This window comes from Hirundo rustica, chromosome 7 (genome assembly GCF_015227805.2).
Source record: "Hirundo rustica isolate bHirRus1 chromosome 7, bHirRus1.pri.v3, whole genome shotgun sequence".
NCBI classification, from domain to species: Eukaryota; Metazoa; Chordata; class Aves; order Passeriformes; family Hirundinidae; genus Hirundo; species Hirundo rustica.
Genome location: NC_053456.1, coordinates 21,426,794 through 21,451,362, shown reverse-complemented (window position 1 = coordinate 21,451,362; position 24,569 = coordinate 21,426,794). Strand labels below are relative to the sequence as shown.

At 38.9% G+C, this 24,569-nt stretch overlaps 1 protein-coding gene across 6 annotated transcripts in view; it reads left to right on the top strand.

Moving 5' to 3' along the window:
- ATF2 (activating transcription factor 2) overlaps nt 1-9,604 on the top strand; it is a 47,795-nt gene extending 38,191 nt beyond the window's left edge. For all 6 annotated transcript variants that reach the window (XM_040069257.2, XM_040069263.1, XM_040069259.2 and 3 more), the window contains 2 exons: nt 3,119-3,224; nt 6,943-9,604. In XM_040069257.2, the coding sequence (XP_039925191.1) occupies nt 3,119-3,224; nt 6,943-7,169 (333 nt within the window). In that variant the 3' untranslated portion in view covers nt 7,170-9,604. The remainder of the gene's footprint in view (nt 1-3,118; nt 3,225-6,942) is intronic.
- Nucleotides 9,605-24,569: the final 14,965 nt, after the last annotated feature.

The following is a 24,569-nucleotide window of genomic DNA, read 5'->3' as shown; positions in this document are numbered from 1 at the left end:
GGTTTGTACTGATGTTGCAGAAGCTGTTTAGGAAGGCTGAATTATGGAAGTATGCCCATAAATAAAGATCCTTTCACATAGAGGAAGTTACCCAAAAAGAAACTGGAAGAATGCTGTTTATCTCATCCACAGACAATACCCTGTCCCCAGAAGTCACATTTACCTGCCTTTGATGATTATTTGAGTAATAACACATCACAAATGTTGTCCCACACCATGCTGAGTAACGGCTAATGTGTTCCCATGGTCCCACTATTGCATCTGCACTTTGGGTGCAGGGAAGACTAGGCAGATACAGAAGAATGTGTCATACACTGTGTCCTCCTTTCATAGGAATGCAGAAGGAAAAGTATGTTTTGAAGGATGGAGTGCAGGTACAAGTCAGTATGCTTTCCTCCAGAAACCTGCTTTCTCATGCTAGCACATGTTGAAATATGGGAACATACAAATTCTCCTCAACAGCATGTGAGCATGTATTACATATTTCTTTAAAGAGCTGTTGATGCTTGCACTTGGTTCTATCTCACTAATGAGGAGAGCCTTTCCAGTGTGAAAATTCAAAATAATCTTTCTTCATGCCAGCTGTTAAAAGTGTTTATTTCATGTATATCTTGGTAACCTGTTTTCAACATGTTAACCACATATTAAATGCCCACCACACATTCACATGTTTTGAATGAGACGGAAAGACTTGCTGTTACCACAAGCAAGATAATTAACTGCAGTATGTGTAAGAAGGGGTTTTGAACAGCCCCTCTTCACCAGTTAGAAGTGGTTCTTACTCGCAATATATAAATGGCAGCCATAGATTGCCTTTCTGTGACATTCCCCATCTATGTGTCTAGCAGACAGAATTCTGTTCTAGTGTCACAACTGGTGTGTGCATTGTATATAGTACTGGTGGCACAAGTGTTCTTGTTATGGAATATACAACTACCGTTGTTCTAGACATTACCTCTGTCTCTTTTGTATGGGAATGCTGATCCATGTTTTCCAAGTTTGCTTTAACGTAAGAGAATGTATTTGCTTTTTATATTTATGCTAGCAGCAGTCTTAATAAATTTAGTACAGCTGACATTGACCTATAAACTGTCTTATAAAAATTTTCATAAACATATAATTTTACTTCCACAGATGAACAGCAACTTCATACTTACATGTGCTGTTTGTATATAAAATTCTTCCTTAAAATGTGGGAGACAAGATAGAAAATTTCTGCAAACCTTTTCCTGATTGCCAGAGTTCCTTTGAGCTAACGGAACTATATTTCATAGTCTTGGACACTGTTGCTTCTCTAGGTTATCAAGTCTCTCAAAACTACATCAGTGTGGTTTTTGCTACCCAGCCTATGTCAGTTCTGTGCAGCTGCTTGCTTGGTGTCATGATTTGTGGCTCCTCAGTAAATAATGTGAGGAACTCAGGGCAGACAGAGCTGGAGGCAGTAGTCCTGTGCTTTCTCAACAGCCTAAAGTTTCAGGACACATAACACCACCTGGTAGAAAATTTGTGGGGCTTTTGATTGGGTTTCTTTCACTGCAAACCTTTTTGTTTGCAGTCACATTTTTCTTTCATTATAAATGTCTGTGAAGTCAGATTTTTGGTATTTTTCAGCTTTTGCCTTTAATAAAAAGTTTCTGAAGGGTATTCTTACACATAAAAGGACTGACTAGAAAAGGAGACCTTAAGAGGATTTTGCAGGTATAAAGGCTTGAAATTTGTTGTCTTCTGAATGGAGAGAGAGAACACAAAAGAGGAGCTTTTCTTTGAACAGTCTGCTATTTTAGTTACTTTGTGTAATTAAACCGAATAAGTTCTGTTCCAGAAGAATTGTTTTCTTTTTGAATCCTTGTAAATCATCTCACCTCTGGCTGCATTGCCTTATTTCTTACTTGCGAGTAAATAGGTTGACTTTCTTGTAGTTTATTTTGCAGATAATTTCAGATGCAGTCCAGTTTTCCTCTGTTGTTTTTTCTTCTTTAACTTGCTCCTAAATGCATAAACATAAGCATTTACTAAATAATTAGGTCGCATGTGTGGTATATTACAATAACATGCGAAGGTTCTTAGACTTGAAGTAACTTCAAGTGTTAATAGAAAAGATTTATATTCAAAATAAAATAACCCATGAAAAAACCATATTGTGTCCAGATATGGAGATCACCAAGTGCTACAGATAATTGGATTCATAAATATTTTTTTTACTTGACAAAGTGAAAATGGGTCTATCAAAATGCCATACCATTCTTAATTTGGGTTGTCACATGTGTTGCAGTTACATAGCACTCCTCATCTCTAGACACCAAGCTGCTTCCCAGGAAAGATAAGTATTGCTGTCCTCCAGTTTACAAATGGAGAAGGTGAAGCACAAAGCAGGGAAATGACCTTGCTCAAGGTCACCCAAGAGTGGAAAGGCACAGTCTGGAAATGAACCCAGGCGCTGGATTGTGCAGGTGCTGTCTCTTGGATTGCACTCTGCTTTAGTGGCACAAGCTGACATCTCTGGATTTTGTCATTATTATCAATGATTCCTTCAGAGAAGAGGTTTAGGTATAGCTGCCAAAATTAAAATCAGTCTGGAGATCAACCAATATTTGCTAAATTATTTTCCAGTATGTGAGATTTTCTTTTTTGTAGTCCAAGTATAATTAGAGTCACTAAAAACTATTTTGTATTGACTCTTTGGATTTTCTTTTATATTTTCCCCTTTTTTAATGTTGGCTGTGACATCTGTTAAAATGTGTGTAGCTAAATGCAGGTTTACTCAGATTAGAATTCATCACAAAACCTTCCAGAGGAGTCTCACAGTAGCTGGATCATGTGAATGAGACTATATGTAGACTCTGCATCTGCAAACTGAAAAATATATGTTTTATTTAAAAAAAAACAAAACCAAAAACATTTCCCGGGTAATGTAACAAAGCTAGCCAAGTTTCAGCTGATATATGCATTTTCTAAGATAAAATAAATATATACATATTTGCAATATATACCGAATGGAAACTTCTTGTATTTCAGCTATCCCTAAATGAACAACTGAAAATCCTATAAAACTTAAAGCTTGCCTTCAAAACATGTGTAGTTTGAGCCGGGTAAAGTACATAACTTTCTTCTCCTTTAGAATGAAGTCACCCTGCTGAGAAATGAAGTGGCACAGCTGAAACAGCTTCTTCTGGCTCATAAAGATTGCCCTGTAACTGCCATGCAGAAGAAATCTGGCTATCATAGTGAGTAATGTTCCATTACCTATAGCCTGAGGCTGCATCGATGAAATACTGCCAAAATGAACTGAATGAGCATTAAAATTGAGAAGTGCAGTTCTAATATTACATATATTACATTAAAGATCTTTCTTTTATAATCTTGAAGTTATTGAAAGACAGGAATTAATATGTGATATTTAAAAATATATATTTAAGTCAAAACTGAATTGTTGTGTAACATTGGAAGGTTTATGTTGGTTTAATGAATGCATATGATAATTAGCATTTAAAGACTATCGGTTACTACACCTGCTTTGGAAAATATAATTAAAGTATTAAGAGCACACGATAAATCATTTTTTATACTTTATCGTAGCCTAATACAGTGAAAGGTCCTTGTGGGTGTTTTTCCTTCATTGTAATGAGATTTCAGTAGAGGCACTATAACAGCTGTCCTCATTTACCATAACATCCCGGATCAGTCGAGCCATTAAAATAATCAGATGCAGGTTCATGGCTCCTACTGTACAGTGTCTTCTAGATTGTTTTGATATCCACATTAAGTGACTGCTTTTCTATAGGGAGGGTGTTTTCAAAAACAGTTCTAGTGTTGAGGGGAATACTGACACTGTCAATACCAATATTTTCTAATCCATATTTTTATTTTAAGTTGTTCTATTGACTTTTCATCCTTCCAGCATTTTAAAGGTTAATTATGCTTTCCTGACTTGTAGCTTCCTTTTTGGCTGTGATACACAGTGCCAGAACCAGCTGCTGCTGCTGTAGAATAAATGGCCAATTTTGTCCATTGTACACAAATTTGTTACAAATAACTGAGCTGGGAATGCATTAGGCAACATTCATAATATATAACCCACAGCTTTCGTTTTTATGATTTAGTGATATTTCAAGATATTTGTAAATGTGAAGATTGTTTCTGCCATATGTAGCCACTTCATTTTAATTTGCCAGTGTCAGTAATTCAGGAGAATAAAGGAACATTTTGTACCGCATGCAAACAGATCCTCAGGTGCTTGCGATAAAACTTAATAGCCACCATCTTTACTTGTAGTCATTGTAAGCAATTTCATCAGAACGGGCAATATTTTTTAATTTAAAAGATTCAGGAGATTTAGCAACTCTGTATTGCCATATATATTTAGACTACTGATTTTGTCAGTTTTGAGCTTATAAATCTTGGTCCTTTGATCTCCAGTCATTTTGACAAGACAGAAAATAGCATCTTGGAGTAAATTGGAACAGTATAGAAATACGTTTGGGATTTATATTAACAATGATTGCTGCAGGGATGAGGCCATTATGGCTCCCATCTGACAGAACAACATAATTTCATACAGAAGCTACTTGGGGATAGCATTATGCATGCAAGGATTTTAACAAAAAAACCCAACCAAACAAAAAAAAACCCCACAAAAAACAAACTGTAGGTCTCTTGAATTTTGATGTTTTGAGGATTCATTGTTCCTGAATTGGGATGTAAAATATTTCACCGTAAGTCATAAACTGTCAATTCCATGCCAAGGATTTCTTTGTTGAAGGACACTAGTGAATCATGTGTCTAGTAGTGCATGTTTTCAGCCCTCAGTAAAGGACTATAATGCTTCTGATTTAGTAAAAAGTACAAAATGAATGAGACCTAAAATACTAATCAGTGGCAAACCCCTACATTTTAGAAAAAAATACTATTATGCAAGGAAATAGCTCAGTTTCTTGAAAAATCTGTTGAAAGCAAAAGCTTAATATGAATGATAGTTGTAATGCCATCCCTCTGAAAGGATTTCATCACATTAACTCTGCATGAATATTGTTAGGAAAGCATGTTGGGTAAGTGACATACCCATAGTACAGTTTATGAGAGAAAAAATTGGTTTCAGTCAATATGTTCATGAAAATGGTGTTCCTATAAAGTGTATTTAAATAAACATATTACATTCATCAAATAATCAAAGTTGAATTGCTTCAAAAATGTAGCGAGTGGTTTAACAGTCTTGTCTCTGTGGAAGAAATTGGAGACTCTAGCTTAAAGAGCTCCTGCGGTGCTGAGTATTGTGCTCTGCACATACCACATTTTAACAGCCAAGTCCACAATTTGATGGCTTTTCATGTGTTATGCTCTTAAACAGGAGCAAATAATCTATCACTTGGCCTTTTTATATATCTTTTATATATATAATATATATAAAGATATATATATCTTTTAATATCTTTTGTATTTCCCAGACACATTTTTTCCTCAGGCCAAGTGAAAAGCACAAGAGTGCTTTTCTTCTAAAATTGTTTTCGAGATCACATTTTCCTTATTTTCAAGTCTTGTGCCTGCTTGAAAAGAGGGTGCCAGCAGGACAAAGAAACCAGAAAAATGGATACTGTACTTTGAGTCAGCCTCAAAAAAACTCAGCCAGCTTAAACTTTTTTATTTTCCAGAGAAGGATGTTCTTGGTTCTGACTGCATCTTCAGCTGTGATAGGAAAAGTGCTCTGTATATAAAGAAATCTGGATGCTGTTCATTTATTTGTCATGTTATCTTCTATACCAGATAATTTCTAGAAGTCTTCTATGATAATTCCTGTATTTTGTCAGGATTTTTCTGGGCTTGTAGTAGCCCAATCTCAAGCAAATCTGAAAGGGATTGCAAAGACAAGACAGAGAAGATCGAACTTTGTTCCGTTGCTTTGTCCCAAGCAGTAGTTTGTGCCTGCTTCTGGCTGTGTTTGTATCACGATAGTCAGTAGTAGTTTAAAAGGGACTTCCAGTATTCCACCTGGGTACTGGTTTTGGTCAGTTTATAAAAATGGTGTGAAAAGTACTTGCAAACATTAAGTAGCACAAAGTGATACAAAAAGGTTATAAGGAAATTCAGTGTTAATGTTTCTATTTTTGAGTGAAAAACAGTAGGATAGTTTTCCATTCTTGTTGTTTGGTTTTTTTTTTTAGTTTTGAACTCAGCTTTTAGTTTGGCAGTGTTTGCATTGGCTAACTTATGCAGCTGTGGAAAAAAGGATGATTTTAGCATGACTTCTGTGCAAAAAGGACATTTTAAGTCATGATCATTTTGGAAATTCTAGTTTTGCACAGTGATATTTTTTTTTAACCTGCTTACCGTAACTCTGTCATGAGACAGTGATTCAGTTCTGTGGCTAATTCACTTTGATTTTGTGAAGAACACCTGAAGTACACCAAATATATTTTAAAACCAGTTTTAACAATTTAAAAGCCTATTGAGAGGTATCTGTAAAGTTATGGAACTTAATTCTTTTAGAAGAACGGAGGCTGAAAACTTGTGTAAGTATTGTCCAGTAAATACAGCACTGTAAGTAATATTTTTTCAGATGTCTTACTCACAATCACAAATATTTATTACTGAATGTAGAATTATTCTTGTTTGATTACTAAGCAGACACAATAGTCTGTGAATAATGCTCACTGATGTGAACATGCATCATTAGAATTAGGCATGGTACCCACTGGCTGATTTACTAGGCAGGAAATTTTAATCATGGCTTTGAAGACGTGAAAATGTTCCGGTTTCCTGAATAGTCCATACTGCCGTCCTTTCTTTCTGTTTATAAAGCGGTATTTTCTTTTAAAAAAACGGGAACGAGCTTGTTTTGCAATTCGTGCTGCATTACAACGTGAATTTTAGTGATTGGGGGTGATTGCTGTTAGTGGGATGAGGCGGCGTGCATTCCGGGGCCGGGATAAACGCACTGTTCTTGTTCAGCGGCAGATAAAGATGACAGCTCGGAGGACATCTCGGTGCCCAGCAGCCCGCACGCGGAAGCGATCCAGCACAGCTCCGTCAGCACTTCCAACGGCGTCAGCTCCACGTCCAAGGCGGAGGCCGTGGCCACCTCGGTGCTCACGCAGATGGCGGACCAGAGCACGGAGCCCGTGCTGTCCCAGATCGTCCTGGCGCCTCCCTCCCAGGCCCAGCCGTCAGGAAGTTGATTAAAAACTTGCGTTGCATCGGTTCCTTAGATACGCATCTGTGACTTTAAAGGGAAACCAACAACAGACCGGTCTCCATCTAGGAGAAATTGTAGCTTAAAATCATTAATTTTTAAAAATCCGACTTAAATTTGGCTTTAACGATTGGCAGGTGGAGATAAGACAGAAGACCAGTTCTAGTCTCTTTGCAAAAGACTTTTTTTTTTAAGTATTAGTTTTACTAGTTATTTTTTGTGCTTAATGTGTAAAGTGTGTGTACAGTACAATGTGGTTTATTTCATTTTTAATTTGGTGTTATTTTAACAAACATCGGGGTGAATTGCTGAAGGTCATCCCCAAGACTGTGATAGGAATATTATGTGACATTTTTATACCAAAGTTCTGCATAGTCCCTATTGACTTTGTAAAGTTAGCAAGGTCATAAAGCACTAGGCAAGAGAAAGACAGTAACAGTAAATTTGCTTTTAGTCTTTTTGCCTTTTTGTTGTTTTGCACATTATGAGAGGAAGAACATTGGAAGAAAAACATTTGGGTTTTTTATGTATGGCATTTTGGTTGGCTTTTAACTGTTGGGGTTTTTAATTTGTTTAAGAGGGCCAGTACAGTATATGAGATACAGTACTTATGCACATACCAATCCTAGATGAGGATCATTACAAAATAGATTAGATTTTTTTTTTTTTTTTTAATTGATGTCAGGTGGGTTTTTTCCCCCACTCCAACACTTGATTCTGGTGGGAGGAGAGCTTTAATTCTCCAGTCAGAATAGATATCTATAACCACCCCTTGTTGCTAGGCTGAAACCAGTAAGCATATTGTAAAATACAGGGTTATCAAATATGGAATACTTGTTATTCCAGAGTAGGTTGATATTTTGTGGATTTTTGAGTCGCAGACTAAGGAGTTTACTCATGGTTTTGGATGCCAGAAAAGCCTAAAATCCTTCTTCAGAAAACTCGACTTTTTTTTGTCATTGTCTTGTATTTGCAAGCTAACTTGTACTTAATTCTTGTGTAAGCACTGTCATCTTTTAGTAGCAAAAATTTTGATACCTTTCTTGTGGAAACAAAAAAATCAGTATCTACCGTATCTTGGAAACAATGTAATTATAATGTGGTGTGTGTGGTGTGTGTGTGAGAATGGTTCCGTAGTTAATGCCAGCAGTCTTTTGCTTGAATGTTTAAAGATGCCTTCAATGTGATGCTGGCTGATAGGTGATTGCAGTTTTAAAATGTTATTTACTGTGCGAACTTGGATAACTAACATTCCATGATGTAGTTTGTTTCTGATGAGATGATTGTAGGTACACTTTTTCTCATTATCCAATCATCTGTAGGATATTGAGTTTTTTAAATGTGCCATTATCTATTTTGATTCTGTACTCATGTTCAAAATACAGTACAATATTTTACAATAGATTAAGTTGTTTTAAAAAAAAGTAGATGTGTGCTTTCAGGTCAGAAAACTTTGTATAATAGCGAAAACAGATGCATAGTAGCAACTGGCAGTAAAGCAGGATTCCATTATGTATATAACAAAGATTTAATGCATTTATAATGGGTTGTGTATTCATTTGCTCTTCCTTCTCCACACTATACCATGCATTTTCAAGTGTCAGTGCCATCAAATTTCTATTTGGTTCAGTTTTAAATCTGAAACTGTAATTGATCCACAGGAAAATATAATTTCTGCAATATATATACAACCATACTGTAATGAAAACTGGACAAAGAAGTATCTAAGTCATATATGTATCATTGCAGGGCTTTAAGCATGAAAATATTAGGGATTCTAAATATTTTGTATTTTAAAACTAAGAAAGTTGTGTTGATAACCTCATGTGTTTAAAAGTCTTACTTTCCCAATTTCAAGATAAAAAGCTGTAACAATTATTGAACATTTCCAGGATGGTAAAATACAATGGACCTCTTGTGAGAAAGAAATGAATTGCAAAGGCACAAAGTGGGAATTCTGCAAGAATGCTCTACAGTCACTTTTCATTGTAGTTTTGGTGGACTAGATGCAGCCTCATTGATTATACTATAATTTGCTCTCCTAAACACAAAGGCTTTTAAATCATATAAGTGGATTTTTTTAATAACAAAACTGTTGCGCTTGTAAAATAAGTCTACATAAGTGTATAGGAGATGTGTAAACAGTTAATGAATTTAACAGTGGGGCTGGAAAAAGAACCATTAAAATCTGTGTTCAGCAAATAGAGAAAAGGTATTAGCCGTACTATCATGGATTCCGTTTCGAGATGTTGTCACACTACTTCTGTACTTAGCATTTTGGGTCTTTACATTTGACATGTTTCACAAACTGTACTGTTTTCTTTTATGTGCAGTTTGCATGAGTAAATCATCAAAGAGAATAAAATCTATCTTTAAGTTATGTTCCTATTTTAATGAAATTATAATTGTTCTAAAAGGCAGCACTGTCTTCAGACTTATTTCTTCATCTTTGCAATTATCAGCGTTTTTCTGGAAGTCATTACTGTAATGTCAAAGTAATGTTATGTATACAAAAACACGTATGTTTCTTGAGAAAATGAGGCAAATATCATTGCTCTGCAGCTGAGCTCCAGCAGCTTCTCAGGAACGAGCATTGTATCATTATTTCCAGGAGCCCAAGGTAATCCACAGATAAATGAGTTCATAAATATAGCTTGGTGATCCCAGATGTTGCTCAGCCATTCCTGATTGCCCTGAGTTCCACAGCAAAAGCTCTGTGTGTGATCAGAATTTCCACCTAACTTCCAGTTATTTTAATCTTATTTCAGTATACATGAAGCCAGAAATAACAGCTGTAATCAAATTAATGGCTCACAGTTACGTTGTCAAAGGTTCAGAAGAAATCGTGCTTTCACATTAATAAAAATGGTTTGGGTTTATTTATGGATGTTGGAAACACGCGTGGAAAGGCGCATTCTGTTATTTGAAAAGTTTGTGCCAGAACCCCAATACAGAGGCTTCTGTTTTGTGTGTGGACCAAATGAAGTGAAGCTGCACACAACTTTTAACCCAATATGAGAAAAATGTGTGAGGCCTCCCTTGCTTCATTATGTTCTTTTTCTGATAATTCTTTTTATGAATTGTACTTGTGACTCCAAGGGGACAACGGGTACTCGGGGCAAGGAGTGTGAGGGGTGGAGAACCAGCCCACTTCTCAATGTCTGTGCTGCAGAAAGACTCAGGTATCTATCTAAACTATTCCATCTAAGTAAGAGTTTTTTCTGTTTACAAGGGTAAGAGAGGGTGGGCAAAGGAAGGTATTAGACCGAGAAAAGGAGATGACAGAAGTGTGGGATGAGCGGCGATTTCAGCTACCTGAATTATGGGAGTAATTTGCTTAGAGACAGACACAAACATTTTAATTGGTCATCATAAATGATAATGAGGAGAAAGCATAGTGAAATTAAGTGCATCCTAATAAAGTAAGGTATGTTAAATTGCGCTGAAGGAAACTTGAGCAATGCTTCTTGACATGATTAATATACTCATGACAATGTGTCTAATGAAGGCTGTTTGCATTTATATGTTGCCTGTTGCTTCCCTCAGTAGAGACATAATTGGAACTGTGCTCATTTACGCTGCAGAACAGTCAGTGTAAGATTGGTTTGCAAAAGTCTTTACATTTGTTTTCAACCATTGTATCAAATGTAACAGAGGTATGATTTATTTAATCCGTGTTGTGTAACACTGTAGGGTTGGTTTGGACAATTTTATCATGAAATTTTCAAAGTTTCATATTCTTCAATGGTAATTAATATTATGGTTTAATGTGACTTTTTAAAAATTATTATTCATTCCTTTATGGAATGTTGGGTCATGGCCTTTCTTTTTCTTTACTCTCTTCCTCTTCAAAATATTATTCTTTGTGTGATGAGCCCCAGAAAGTGCTTATGTATTCAGTGTGGAATTCTTTCTTTTTTCATATTGCTTCCTCCTTGGTTGTGTTAACCCTCTATAGCAAGCTTCTATTTCTAGAAGTCAGAATTTAGAAAAGGAATTTCTGCACACTGTTTATCTTGTCTACAGCTAAAATAGATATGAGAAGCTTAATATTTAAGTCTTCCTAAACTAAGATACATTATAAAATATATATTCAGGTATGGATGAACTTCTGAGTATTTAATTCAGAAGATTTCTTCAAAAAAGGCTTCATTACAGATTCTGTGCACAACTAATGAACGCAGGTTGTATGCTGATGGCTTCATAACTCTGCAAAGTACAACTCTCTCCAAAAAAAAGAGGTTTTAACTTCCTAGGTGTGGGGCAAGTTATCATCTAATCACATGTCTGTCAGTAGAACAAGAAGATGCATAAACTTGATCTAGTTTCTGTAATTATTGTATTTTAACCCTTGCTGAAAATCTTTATCCCTTTTCTATGACTATTTTCTATAATGATATGTATTGTTATAAGCGCTTTATCCTATTCATTTTTTGGGGAAGAGGAGGCACAAGAGAGGAGGCTCTTTATCTAAACACCTGCCTGTAGCTTAGTTCAATTGGGGTGAATCGTTAATCAGGAAAGTGTTGTAAAATCACTGTGTAAGGACAATTAATATTTTTAGACCATAGGTATAGAGACAGTAGCTTAAGCTTCATAGACTGACTAGAAATTACTATAATCATAGAAAGTGCAGAACAGCTTGAAGCAAAGAAAAGGAGTCATGCTTCTAGGACCTCTTCTTTGGTTTTAATACCAGTAGCAGAAACGGAGCAGGGGCAGGGTGGGCAGTATTTGTAACCACCTTGGGCAGCAGGGCCTGAAGATACTCAGTTTGCAGTTAAGGAGCTTGAAGGAGAGTACTCTGGCTTAGGGAGGACCGGCAGTGCCAGGCTGAGATGAATTTCAGGAATGAGGGCACTGCCAGGGAGAATATTCAGAGAAACAGGATTGCAGGTAGCCATGTTTCCCTTGCCTCTCTCTCGCCTGTGGCTGTCTACATCGAAGTACAAACATGAGCTGTTACCACTCCGTTTCACACCATCTGTGCCCAGGTGGATGCAATGTGCTGAAAGCTGGCCTGGTGGCTGTGTTTAGCTACCTGAAAGACAAAAGTTAAGGTCTATTTTTTTCCTACTGCCTAAAATGTTCCTGTTCTCGGTTTGCTGCAAGCCATTACTGACACAGTCCCTGAATAGTATTTCCCTCCCTTTCGCTGAATCACTTGTTCTAGACCATTACGGGAGGCAAAAATACTGCCTTTGAGAAACAACTGGGCTGCTGCATTTTATGAACTGAATGATTTTTAAAAGCTTACTAATTGGCTTATGTTTAAAAATAAAATGGGAAAATATATCTGTCCTACATCTGGGATTCTAATCAGGAGAAAAAGGAGATGAGCAAGGAGAGAATGAGCCTTCTGCCTTAGCAGCAAACGAAATAAACTGCCCTGAATAAATTGAGGAAATGAAACTGAGGGGGAAAACGTCTGCACCAAGAAGGTGCTGCATTTCACTGCTCAGTTATAGCAGCCCTTTTCTCTGACACAGAGATGCGTTCTGTGAAGATCTGTTTCTTCCAAATGGTTACAGTGATGTTGGAAATGTTTTGATCTCACTTGAGGTAAGTAGTATAAACATCCTGTTATTCATAATGCTGTGTTGAGAAAGATACTCTTAAAGGTGATATAATGTATAGTACAGTCATTCTGGCTGCCTGTAAAATGCCAAGAGACTTTATAGTCAGACTGTTTATGATTTGAAAACAAGCAAAAGGCTAATATTTCACTTTGCTTGCTTTCTGTCCTTTCTTTCAGCAGAATTGCTGTAAAGGGCTAATGATTTTTGCTAAATATATATATATAATCCTTGTAAATACTGAGGAGATGCTGTATATTTTCTCTGGATGACATTTTGAGCACTTGCTCATTTTGTTGACTATTTAATGACTCTTAAGCTATGAAGTTTACAGTTTATGACTTCAATACATGTGTGAATATGTAAAATATTTCTTTATCCTGTATTTAACTATTTACCCAAACTTTTCAGAGTCCTGATTCTAACAGGACTTTTTTCTTCTCTAAATTATGCAGCACTCTTTTGAATGCTGTGTAGGAAGGTTGCTGGCCATGGAGCCTTGAGCTCTGTTCTCAGTCACCATACAATCGGAACGCTGCTTCTGAGTTGACAGAAGGGTTGTATTTGTTATGTATGGCACAGCATTGGCCTCTTGGGATGGAGACACCTTATATTGGCTTGGATGCTTCCCTTATATTGTAAGTACCTGTTTGTTCTATAAATTCTGTACCTTTCCTTGTCACAAAGGTGTGGCAAAATTCTTTTGTTCCAAGAAGGAAAGTTACAATCTTTACATGCTCTTGTAATTTCATTTCTAGTTTAGGGTTTTTTTGTTGTTTTCACATACTGGATGAGGACACACACCCCTCCTTCATGGAACTGCACTTTATAATATGCCAGGCGTGTTCTGGAGGGTGCATAAATCCCACTGGTCTCATCTATTGAAGAAAATGTCACCCCTTTGTCAGAGTTGGATTGACAAAACTTTCAGTTTGACATGCCTAGTGATTTATTCTACTCCAGTTTCTGTTGCTGGAGAATAGTACTAAGCTAAACTTAAGAAAAAAGTGCAGGTATATAATTACTAAAACTATTTAATGTTGTTTAAAGTGTTGCAGCACACAGTTTCTTAAAATATTTGACTTAATGCAGCTTTTCTGCATTACCAATTTGAAAGAAGCTAGTGTCTGTTTTATGAAGATGTGAGGATTCGTTTTCTTAGTGAAGTAAGATTCCTTCTATAAGGTTTCTCCATCTTTTCCAAGCAAGTATGAGAGCAGGATCTGATTTAGCCACTGCTAATGACCATCAATTTTTCTGTCAGTAAGCATAATTTAGTCAAAGAAAATTTGAGCAGTGCATAGATTTGCTGTGCATCATCATGTACAGTTTCCTTACTACTGCTGCAGAGTAAGGGAAACACTTCTACTTGGTTTAATCTGACACAGAGGTTTACAGATGCCAAACAATGTCGTGTTAAAGCGTGCCACCTACATGTCACCCCAGGCTGTACCCAGTAGAGCTTCATTGCAGCTCTGGATATGATACATTGTACCCTGCAGAGATTAAAAATGTGAATCGCCACAGCTTATACAAGCTGAAACTAAAATGAAACACAGAAAAACATAATATTAGTAAGTGAATATTCTTAAATTATTATTTCATCATAAGAAAATTGTAACAGCTGTCTTCCTAACTGGAACCTTTTTATACTGCAATGTGTTTTAAGGGTTTATCCAAAAATAACACAGGAAATACTGTATATGGTTACTGGAGCAAGGCATTTCTGGCAGATTTCCATGGCATGCTCAAAGTCTGTGACCTGGCCTACATTTGTCTTTCATTTAAAGTGTGGAAAAGATTTTTGATAAGTGCTGAGAGCAGCTCAAACCCCTACCTACTGAGCAGGGGGTTGAAGAGTCACAAGCCATAGTTAAATAAACGGGATTTATCAATCTGCAAATGAAATGTCTTCTGTTAGTGACAATGTGAAACAATGGATAATAAATTATTAACCGAATGAGGTAAGTAATTCTATTTTTACTGTTTCCTGCTGTGTGTAACAAATAATCCCAAACCTGTGAGTTTCTAATTTCTCAGGAACAAAATGCCATCTAGTGGCAGCTACTGGATATTTTGAGCAAATACTTTTTTTTCTTTTGACATCAAGGTTTCATTTTTTTTTTTTTTTCCCCTGGTATTCTACACTTTACAACACATTGAGGTTTTGAGAGAAGATAAAGAGTTTGAGGGAAGGTGCAGTCTCTGCAAGCTGGGCCAGCAGTGGCAGGGATGCCACACTGCCCAGCTACTTGGGAGCTCTTTCTGCCTCTAGCCTAAGCTGCCTCTAGCTGCAGCTAGCCTGAGGCAGGTCAGGGAGGTTTCCCTTGCCAAAGGTTGGATAAAATTTCATACCTAGTTGGTAAGCCACACCTTACTGTTACTTGATACTAAAATACAATTTGGCCATTGCTGTATGAAAAGAGCTGAAAGCCACCTCTCCTTCACTGACTGCTCATGTGTCTCTCCTCGTAGGCTTTTTCCTCTGAGCTGTCATTCTCCAAGGAGCTCAGGGGAAGCCATCCCTTCTGCTCCTCTAATGAACTACCAGGGAATGGTATCAGCTTCTCCATAGCATAATTTGCCTCCTGGACTCCTCAGAGAAGAATATGTACTCTAAAAAAAATTTAACAAAGCTAAAGTTTGGCTTCTAGAAGAGACTCCAGAAAAAGTAACTGCCATAAACTGGCTTTTAGAGTTGAATAACAGACTTTATTTGTACGGCAAGAAAAAGCAATAAAAATAAAACCTTATGGTTCTATTTAAATATATTCATAAATGTAAATAGGGCATAGGAGCCTGCATGTGATATAAGCACACTGATGGAGATACATGGCTTTATACATGGAGCCAACTGAAGAGAGCTCTGCAGCGTTTCATCTTTCCATGGGTTTGCACTTCATTGTGCTAGGGGTTGTGTTGTTGTTTATGGATCTGTTTTCTCCATGCATTTGAATTCCTGCATCTGCTGGTCCATGTTGCCCTATTTCATTGCACGATGCTGGCAGCAGCAGTTGCCAGGGCTGTAATCAGACTGAGGGTGTCTGAGATGTGTTCTGCAGGCTGGTGCAGAAATCTAATCTGTCCCACTGACATCACTGTAGAAATCTCTGAATGAAGATGGTATGACATTGGTTCGGTGGGCTGGGAAGGAGTTTGTGGATGGATAAAGAAATCCTTAACATTCACTCTTGTTTTGTGTGGTATTTGAAGTAAACTGCAGCAGACTAAAGCTTCCGATTACAAGGGCACTCGGTGCAGGTCATTAAAAGGATCATCTGAGAGTTAGGGCTGCTCTGTGGTCACTGCTGTTGCTGTGATGCAGCACTCATGCACTCATCTGTCCCTCTAGAGTGCTGCTGGTTATTTTCCTAGACACTGGCATTGGCTAACAGCCAGTGCAGCTGCAGAGAAAGAGGAGGGAGCAGAAAGAGGACTGGAGCAGCGCTGGTTTAGTGGGAGTAAATTGTAATGGAAGCATGTTTAGGTTGGCAAAACAAGAAGAGTTTGGGGAGCACTGGCAAGAGCAGTCTGAAAAGCACCAAGAAATCCATCTTGTTTGTGCTTGCTAAAAATAGATGAGTAAACCCCAAATCTGTGACAGTTTCTTAGAGCTAGAATAGCGGCTTTTTCTGAGAAATAACTGCAGTCTTGCAGCTGTTGCAGCTGCATCTGCCCTTTACTCCCGAGTTTTCAGAGCAGCAAAATGCTTTAGGAGGTTATGATTCTCCACAGTCAGAAAGAAGGCATTCTCTTGTGCACACAGTAAAGAAATCTTAAGAGCAAGTGATTAAACCTGTGATTAAACCTTGAAACAACAGATAAAGAAAAGAGAAAACAACTGATCAGTAGCAATCCATCTGAACTTTGCATCTGTTTTTGAAGCTGTTTAGCTCTATACCAAAGCAAGTGAAATAGAATACAGTTTCAAAGACCTGGGCAGAATGCAGGCAATGTTACTTCCAATGTTTTAGCGGGGGTTTTTTGTCTTTATATGGCTAATGGTTATATGCTGTAAGGAGGAAATTATTTTAATGTTGTATAACAGTATAATCTGGATTATTGCTTTTATTTTGAGCACTCAGACAATAAACTTTTTGGATTTTTTTGGCCCTTGTTATCCCAGAACAGTTTAAGACACGTTTGTCATGAAAATGCATCCATTTTCATCGAGCAGAAAGCAGAGCAGTTTTTCCATGGGGGGCCCAAGGAGCTGTTTTCTGACAACAAGAAGCAAAATGGCAGCTGAAATGTTTCTGCAATGCCCAAAGAAATGGTAAGAGCTGGGCTCCCTCTGCTCCTGCAATACTGCACAGGGTTTGCCAAAGAGCTTTGCTTGGTTGTGGCTTTTCAAAATGTATTTTCTTGACTTACTGGCCTTTAAGAAAAAAAAAAGAAAAAAACAAAACAAACTCTTTTGGAAAGTGCTTCCCTTATCAGGGACTCATTGGTGCAGATAAACTCTGAATTCTGAAGTCATTATGTTTGGTTTGAAAGCATTGGTATCATATCTCTGTGTTGAAAGCCACTAGAAACTGAGTGTTGGAAGGACTAAAGCAGGAAGTCGTTTCCTGTATATCTGCTTGATTGAGGATTGCATGACTTTACAATTGAATACATGAGGTTGAATTCCAGATCTGAGCTCGGTGTGGTGGTGTGCAAGTCAGGTTGCAGAGATTAGTTCTCTCTGATTTTGTTTAAAATAAAACTTCTGCTTGCACAGCTGAAAAGCTGCTAAGTCTTAGCAATAGTCTAATTTAGTTTTGATTTGCTAAGTGACTTTCTATGTGTCCTGGAACACAATAAGCAAAACATGCACCACCATGGGATGTCATTATTTTATTATTAAAGGGGAAATAATGCTTTTTTCCTCCCTTCCTTCTTTCCTCCTCCCCCAGAAAAAAAGCCGTGACATCAGGTACAGAAAAGAGAAATTTCTCTCTGTGTGGGCCACGTAGTAAAATGTATTTTGGCACAGTTAAAAGGGCTCAGAAGGATTCAAGTAATTCTCTCCTTTCATAAGCAATCTCAATGTTGTAAACTTACATTTCACTAAAACTATTATGATACTGGCAGATAAATTAATGAATAGTGAAAAATCTCAAATTGTAATTAAATCCCACTATTACTTCCAGGACTGGTTTCTCTCCTCTCCAGGAATACTTGATTTGAACAGCTTATTTAACAGGAAGAGCTATTGATCCCTTCAATAACACTTTAGAATCATTAAGAGGAAAAACTTTAATCTCCTTCAGCTCTTTGAAGCTGCTTTGGTTAATGTCATCTCTCTGCAATGCTGAAGAGCTAATGATGTTCTTGAAAGATATTTCCAAGATTTTTCTCTCTTGCCTTTTGTGTCCTGCTGCCATTACCTGGCTGCTCACAGAGAGCTGTGCAGCGAAGCAGGAAGGTACCAGCAGTGCATGTGCTTGCCTGCTCAGTTTGGAAGGTTTTTTATTCTTCTGAAGTCTTACTGGTAGAGGTAAACACATGTATCGGACATTTTTTGAACTTTCATTAGTTATCGTGTGCTTCTGCTATCTCAACATTTTGAGGCTTGGACTTAGAAGTATCTTTAAGTCATTAAATTTCAAGCTACAAAGGCCCTTGATAATATGATTGCTTGTGTCTATACAGCAGAAAATTCTCACAGTTTCTATACTTAATTTCTTCTTTATTTTTCTAAACTATTACATAAAATTCTACTTCAAATCTGGTACAGTTTGCCTTGCCAGGGCCCACACACCCTTGTTCATGTGAAGTGCATTACTGAACCTTAAAATACCTTTAAATGCTTCATGTGATTTGAATCATGGACATTATCTCAAAGAACTCTAAATATTCTAGAAGGTGCAGCTCTGTCTGAGAAGCAGGTTGCATGGGATAGCTAATACCCTCATTAAAAACATTATTTTTGACTGGCTTCAGTAACACATACATTGGCTTCTCTAGGAATGTGGAAATTACTTTGAGGGACTGATACTAGAACATTGAATAATTGCACCAGGAGTGTGTTGGTTCTATACAGCACTTCCGAATTGCTGAATTGTTATTAATATATATTCATATACATATGAATAATTATAAATATAATTGCTATATTTAAAAATTCTCCGAATCCATCCAGGGGATCTAGAAGTGGGTCCAGTAGCTCTAGAAGCCTCAACTTATTGCATGCAGAGCCACTGCCAGTTCTGTGGTACAGGTTATGGCTTCAGGTAGGAGATCACCCAGGCTTAAAGACATTTTGAAAGATCGGACTAGAAGTATCTTGCAGAGTTTTATATTTTTTGATGGCTAGCTTGTTCTTAGTTCTTAGTGTTTATGGATGAAATTATAGTCGTAACAGTTTATTCCTAAGACTGTTTTGCCAGTGGCTTGCCTTCTGTTTTTTAACTTGCAATTACCATGGTTTTTTGGTGTTTTTTTTTTTTCAAATATATACAATCAGTGCTTCAACTAATGCTTAATATGAATTTCTAAGCATGGTATAAAAACAAAATATTATGAAAGTTAAATAGAAGGTATAAGCTGCATTTTATAGCCAATATAAACACACTTGGGTGTTTTATAGCCATCAGTATTATCTCCTTTGACACTTGAGGCTTGTCCCTGGGAGACAGAAAGCAGAAACTTCCTGGAATTTCTTTAATTAGCCAGTTCATTTCACTTAATAAAACAAGAAATCAAAACCATATTGTGTTTCTTACACAGGACTCTTAGAAAATGTAACTTAGACTACTTACATACTGAGAGTATGTAGCTCTTATATCTGAGCAAAAGTGCAAGCAGTTTTGAGACTTCCTAGTATTTTAATAATTTAGTTACTAGCTGATTTCACATTAGAATCTGTGCTTATGGGATATGCCAGTAAGTCTGCACATGAGCAATAAGAAAGCTCATAAAAAGTCTGGTGTTAAAGTGCATTCAGAGCAGCTGCAAATGAAAAAGAACAAAGCCCTTTTGCAATTATAAATAGTTTTGATACTGTTAGCTCTAAACATTACCTGGAACTTGCTTCAAGAGAAATGCTATGCATGTCAGCATCAAAGTTTAAGATCACATGATTTTGCCAAGATACACAGGTAGCATCAACTATATCCTATGCACAGTACCTGTTATGATGTAATTCTCACCACATTTATGCACATCTAAAGAATCCAATTAAGTGGGGTCATGATGCAAAATTCCTTAAGAATTCCTTTACAAAGGGCTTTGTTCAGAAAACATAGGCAAGAGGGAGGTTTTTTCCTTTGATGCAGTTCCACTCAAAAATGGCATAATGTCTCAACATCAGTCTAAACACAGCACAGTCTTTAGATTTCAAGTAAACAGCAATAGTTCAGCTTTAAAATTAAGACTCTGCTCGTGTGCACTTCCCATTGGATCTCTCGGCATTCACTTCAACTGTAACCAGAAAAAAATCGAACTCTAAAGGTTGTCATTGTCACCTATTTCTGTCAAACATTTTTTCATGACCCCAAGAGCCAAAAGCAGGTGTGTTAAGCCCGTTTTTCATTTCACTGATGTACACGACCCACTGTGTACCAAACTGCTTTAAGTTGTTGTAGGACATAGTGCAAGTCCTGTGGACCGGGGTAGGATGCCAAATGTGAATTTCTAAATGTGGTAGTTAGGATTTTGTGATCTAAAACAGGAGCTGTGGTGGGTGTTATACATATCTCACTTTCTTTAGCAATGATCAGAAAATTCAAGATGCAACTTCCTCCTAGTAACTGTTATTTTGCTAGTCTGTACACTGCAGACAAAAGAAGGGGAAAAAAAAAAAAAACAAACCCAGAAAACCTCAAAAATCTACAGACTAGCATAGATCCTAGTAAAACACTGATTATGTCTGATTTGCCAAGGATGTTCATGTCTGCTGCAGTTGATGCAGGATTCTCTCTCCCTCTGTGCCTGTACAGTGTTTGGTAATATTGGGCTTAAATGATTTTGCCATTAATAATGAACAACAGCAGCATCCAGAAGACAGGCTCAAATGGCAGTTCTGTCATCAAAGGGAGAAAGATTATCCAAACTGCTGGCAATGTGCAATGGCTGTTCTGGGTTGGTTAATAGGCTTGATATTATATTCAAATAGCTGTCATCTGTATAAATATTAATTATAACTAGCAAGCTGGCTGGTCAGCCTTCAAACTTTTTATTAATTACTTTTAAATTAGCTAAAATAATTGAATTTATCTTACTGAAGAAGAGGTAGAAATCCGCCCTGCTGTTTTCCACGGAGTAAATGTTCCGTTGAAAATACTGTGAGCTCCAAATCTGCTTGGTAAGGCAGCACTTGGCCACTCCCCTGTCTGCCCCACAAACTTCCAGCAATTACACATTAAAAGCTAAATTAAATTCTGCACATGACAAGGCTTCCACAATGCTGTTTTCCTGCTGTCAAGGGGATCTATAGCAGGAAGACACTGTGATAAGATGCTACCCCTGTTCATCAGGTAACATCTCACCATGTCTTTACTTTTACTGCTTCCCGTTAATACAGGACAGCTTTAATTTATGGTGGGTTGGATTTTTTTTTTCCCTTCACACAACATATTTACTAGCTAGGTACCTTGTTTTTGCAGTTATGTATAAATCTTTAAAAATGTCAGTGATTAATTTTAAAATCTCATTTATCACAATATGATTGAATTAGTTAAGGTTTGAAGAATGAATGTCAAGTAATTAAAAGCAATTTTGTACCAGGCTCTCAGGCAAGGTGATGGATCACAGAAAAGCCACTGGAAAATGGGCCACTAGTCCCATGGTGCTCAGCACCCAGAGCAAGACAGCAAAACAAGAGGAGCAAAAATAAAAAAACCACCAAACTAAACCGTAGAAATCAACCCCAAACTCCAGTGGTGATATTTTACATGAATAATGAAGCTGTAGTAACTGACTGCAGTTTCTAAACAATTTTGAGGTTTGAAAGATGAGGCAAGAGACCTCTGAAGGACAATGAGAAGGCCAGAAAATAGCATGTTACACACGTATTTGTCTTCTGGAGCCTTTATCCTTCAGGTGCACTTTGTAAATACACCCGCAAATATCCCTACCAAGTGGCAAAATACAATAGCACCTTTGCTACACAATGTGAAGCCAACGAGCCAGATTGGCAAGGGAGGGCTTTTCAAGGGCTAAAGGTCCAGGGGGACAAAACGCCAAGCTCATCCTTGCTGCCATTTAAACCAAGGTCGTGCACGGCGGGGTTCTCTTTTGTTGTCTCCCCCGAAAGGGCAAACCTGTGAGCTGGGGTGTCTGGGAAGGAGCAGCCCCTGCGGCCGGACAGGGGCGGGTGGGAGCTGTGTGCCGCTGCTCCCCAGCGTCCGCATTTCCTCCCGTGCTCCCTGCGCTCCAGCTCTTTGCCAATGAAATTCCCGGAGCTGTAGTTAAGTCATTGTTATCGCTTGTGTATAAGATGTGAGGGCTTGATAAGGCATTACGTAATTTTAAGATAACGTTGTTATTAAAGAGAAATCTCCATGAGGATAATCGGGTCCATTCAAAAGCAGGATGTGGTGGCAGGGACCTTCGCCCGGTGAATTTCGGGCTAATGGTTTTTTTCTGCTTTGCACCTTTGATTTATTGCCGGCGTGCTGAGGCTGTCAAAGCCAGAGCTGCCACGTGGAAGATGGTACAGATGTGGACGGGCACACTCCGTGCTGGCCCCGTCGCTTGCCAACACCCCTGAGGGCTCTGGGTATGAGCCTGCTGGTGAAGTCCTTCCAAAAGCTGCTGCTGCTCCCTGAAGGCTGCTGGAGCCGGGGCCAAAACATCCTCCTAAGCCAAGCAAAGAATCTGATCAGAAATAGCGACTGAGCTCTGTTTTGAAAACTCTGATCAGCTACTGTTCCAGGCACAGTAAAATACAGTAACTAACTGTGAAATGCCCAACACGCTTCCCTAGGCTTTAGCGCTAACTGCTCTAATAGCAAAGGCATTATTACACGATTGAAATGACTAATCAAATCACTCAGGCTGATCTTAACTGTAATATTGATACTGCCTATTACAAAAAATAGTTTTGCACCCTGAACAGGAAAGCATTTTTAATGTAAACATGCAATTGAATAGTTAGCAAAAAAAAGGTTTGGGAGTAGTGGAAGGGTAAAAGCTGGCCATTTAATTGAAGGAAGTTGGAATGAAAGCTTGGGATTTAATTCCAGGAAATGTAAGGGGGAAAAAAATCTGAAGATCCAACTTATTTCCAAAAAGCCAAGGAAAACACTCTGAGCACACAAAGGCCAAATCGCGTACACAGAATTGCAAAGACTTTTTGCATTGCTTTTTTCCAAACCAGTTTTCATCTATTTTAACCTCCTTTTAAACCTGCAATAAAGTGTTATTTCTTGGTAGTCCATCTGCTCAGTAAACTTTTGCAGATTATACACGTAAAATGAACATGTTTTGTAAAATCAGGTCCATCACGCTAGAATTTATTTGGGAAGGAATAAGAAGAAGGAAACAATCACGCTCACAGTTATTTTTTTAACTTTGCACACGAAGTGAGGTATATAAACATAAAAACCTATGTTTTGAAATATATGACAGACATAACAAATGCCATGTTTTAGTCTTAAAGAATATTTAGATGTATTGAAAACTCCCCGTGGTGTTTTCCTTTGGGTCTGTAAACAAAGATTAAGCAGAACGTCCAACACGAAAACCTGAGTGCAGCTGACTGCATAAACCACCTGGTTTTCAGACAGGCCTTTATGCTTTAGTTGCCTTGTGGAAGGAAAGCTGTTTTATTCACTTGCCCACCCTGACCTGCATTCACAGGACCAAAACCATTAATTTCAGCCTGTGTACATGCTTTAATTCTTCAGGCTCTTCTCTGCCAAAAGCCGTGTCTGGCAGGCAGGCTTCCCACTGCACGGCCGCCACCACGGTGCCCCAGGAGCGGGTGGGACAGGCTCCATGACGCCCATGAGAACACCTGCAAAGCCCGCTTGCCCTGGCGGAGGTCTGCGAAGCCTCTGCTGAAGGCGGTGGATTCGCACAGCTGTAGCGGATTAAACTTGCGTGGATAGTGCTGCGGCTGGATTTGAATTCTCAGCGCGCACCAGAGAGGAGAGCGAAGGCTGCGGCCGGGGACGCGCTGATCGCGGGGAGACCCTGGCTGGTCACCCTGCCTCTGCCGGGGGCTGCCCGGTGCTCGCCAGCCTCTGGGGTACGTGTCTGCTTTCAGGTGGAAAACGCCGGCAGCACGAGCGAGTTACACCAGGAACGGTGCCGCCTTTTCAGTTAGGCGCTTTTAGCGCTGAAATTTACAGTCCTGGACAGCGAAAAACGATGACAGCTGGGCTGGCTGAAATTTCTCGCCCGAAATATTTTGAGGGGAGATCTGTGTGTTTGCTCTCTTCATGCTTGCCGTCACGTAAGTGGAAATTTTCACCTCGCTTTAACGAGTCACGTTTTTCACAGGACCGCTGGCTCTTCTGCCGGACCAGGCGGGCGCAGCCTCGTCACGGCCGAGGAGGCGCGGGCCGGGGCAGCGTCGCTTTCCGCAGGGCATCTCCTCAGAGGAGCAGCCGTGCCCGGGACGGCCCCAGCGGTGCCCGCGGGCCGAGCCGGAGCGGCGTGCGGGGATGGGCCCGGGGCTCCCCGAGGGCCGTCCCGCAGGGGGGACGCGCTTCCCTTTGTGCCCGGCGGCGGGGCGGCCGCGTTGCCATGGGAACCGTCCCGGCGGCCGCGGCGGGCGGAGGCGGGCCGTGCGCGGCGCAAGATGGCTCCCCGAGGCGGCGGGACGCAGCGTGAGCGCCGGGCGGGGGGCGGGCGCGGGCTGCCCCCGGTGCCGCGCG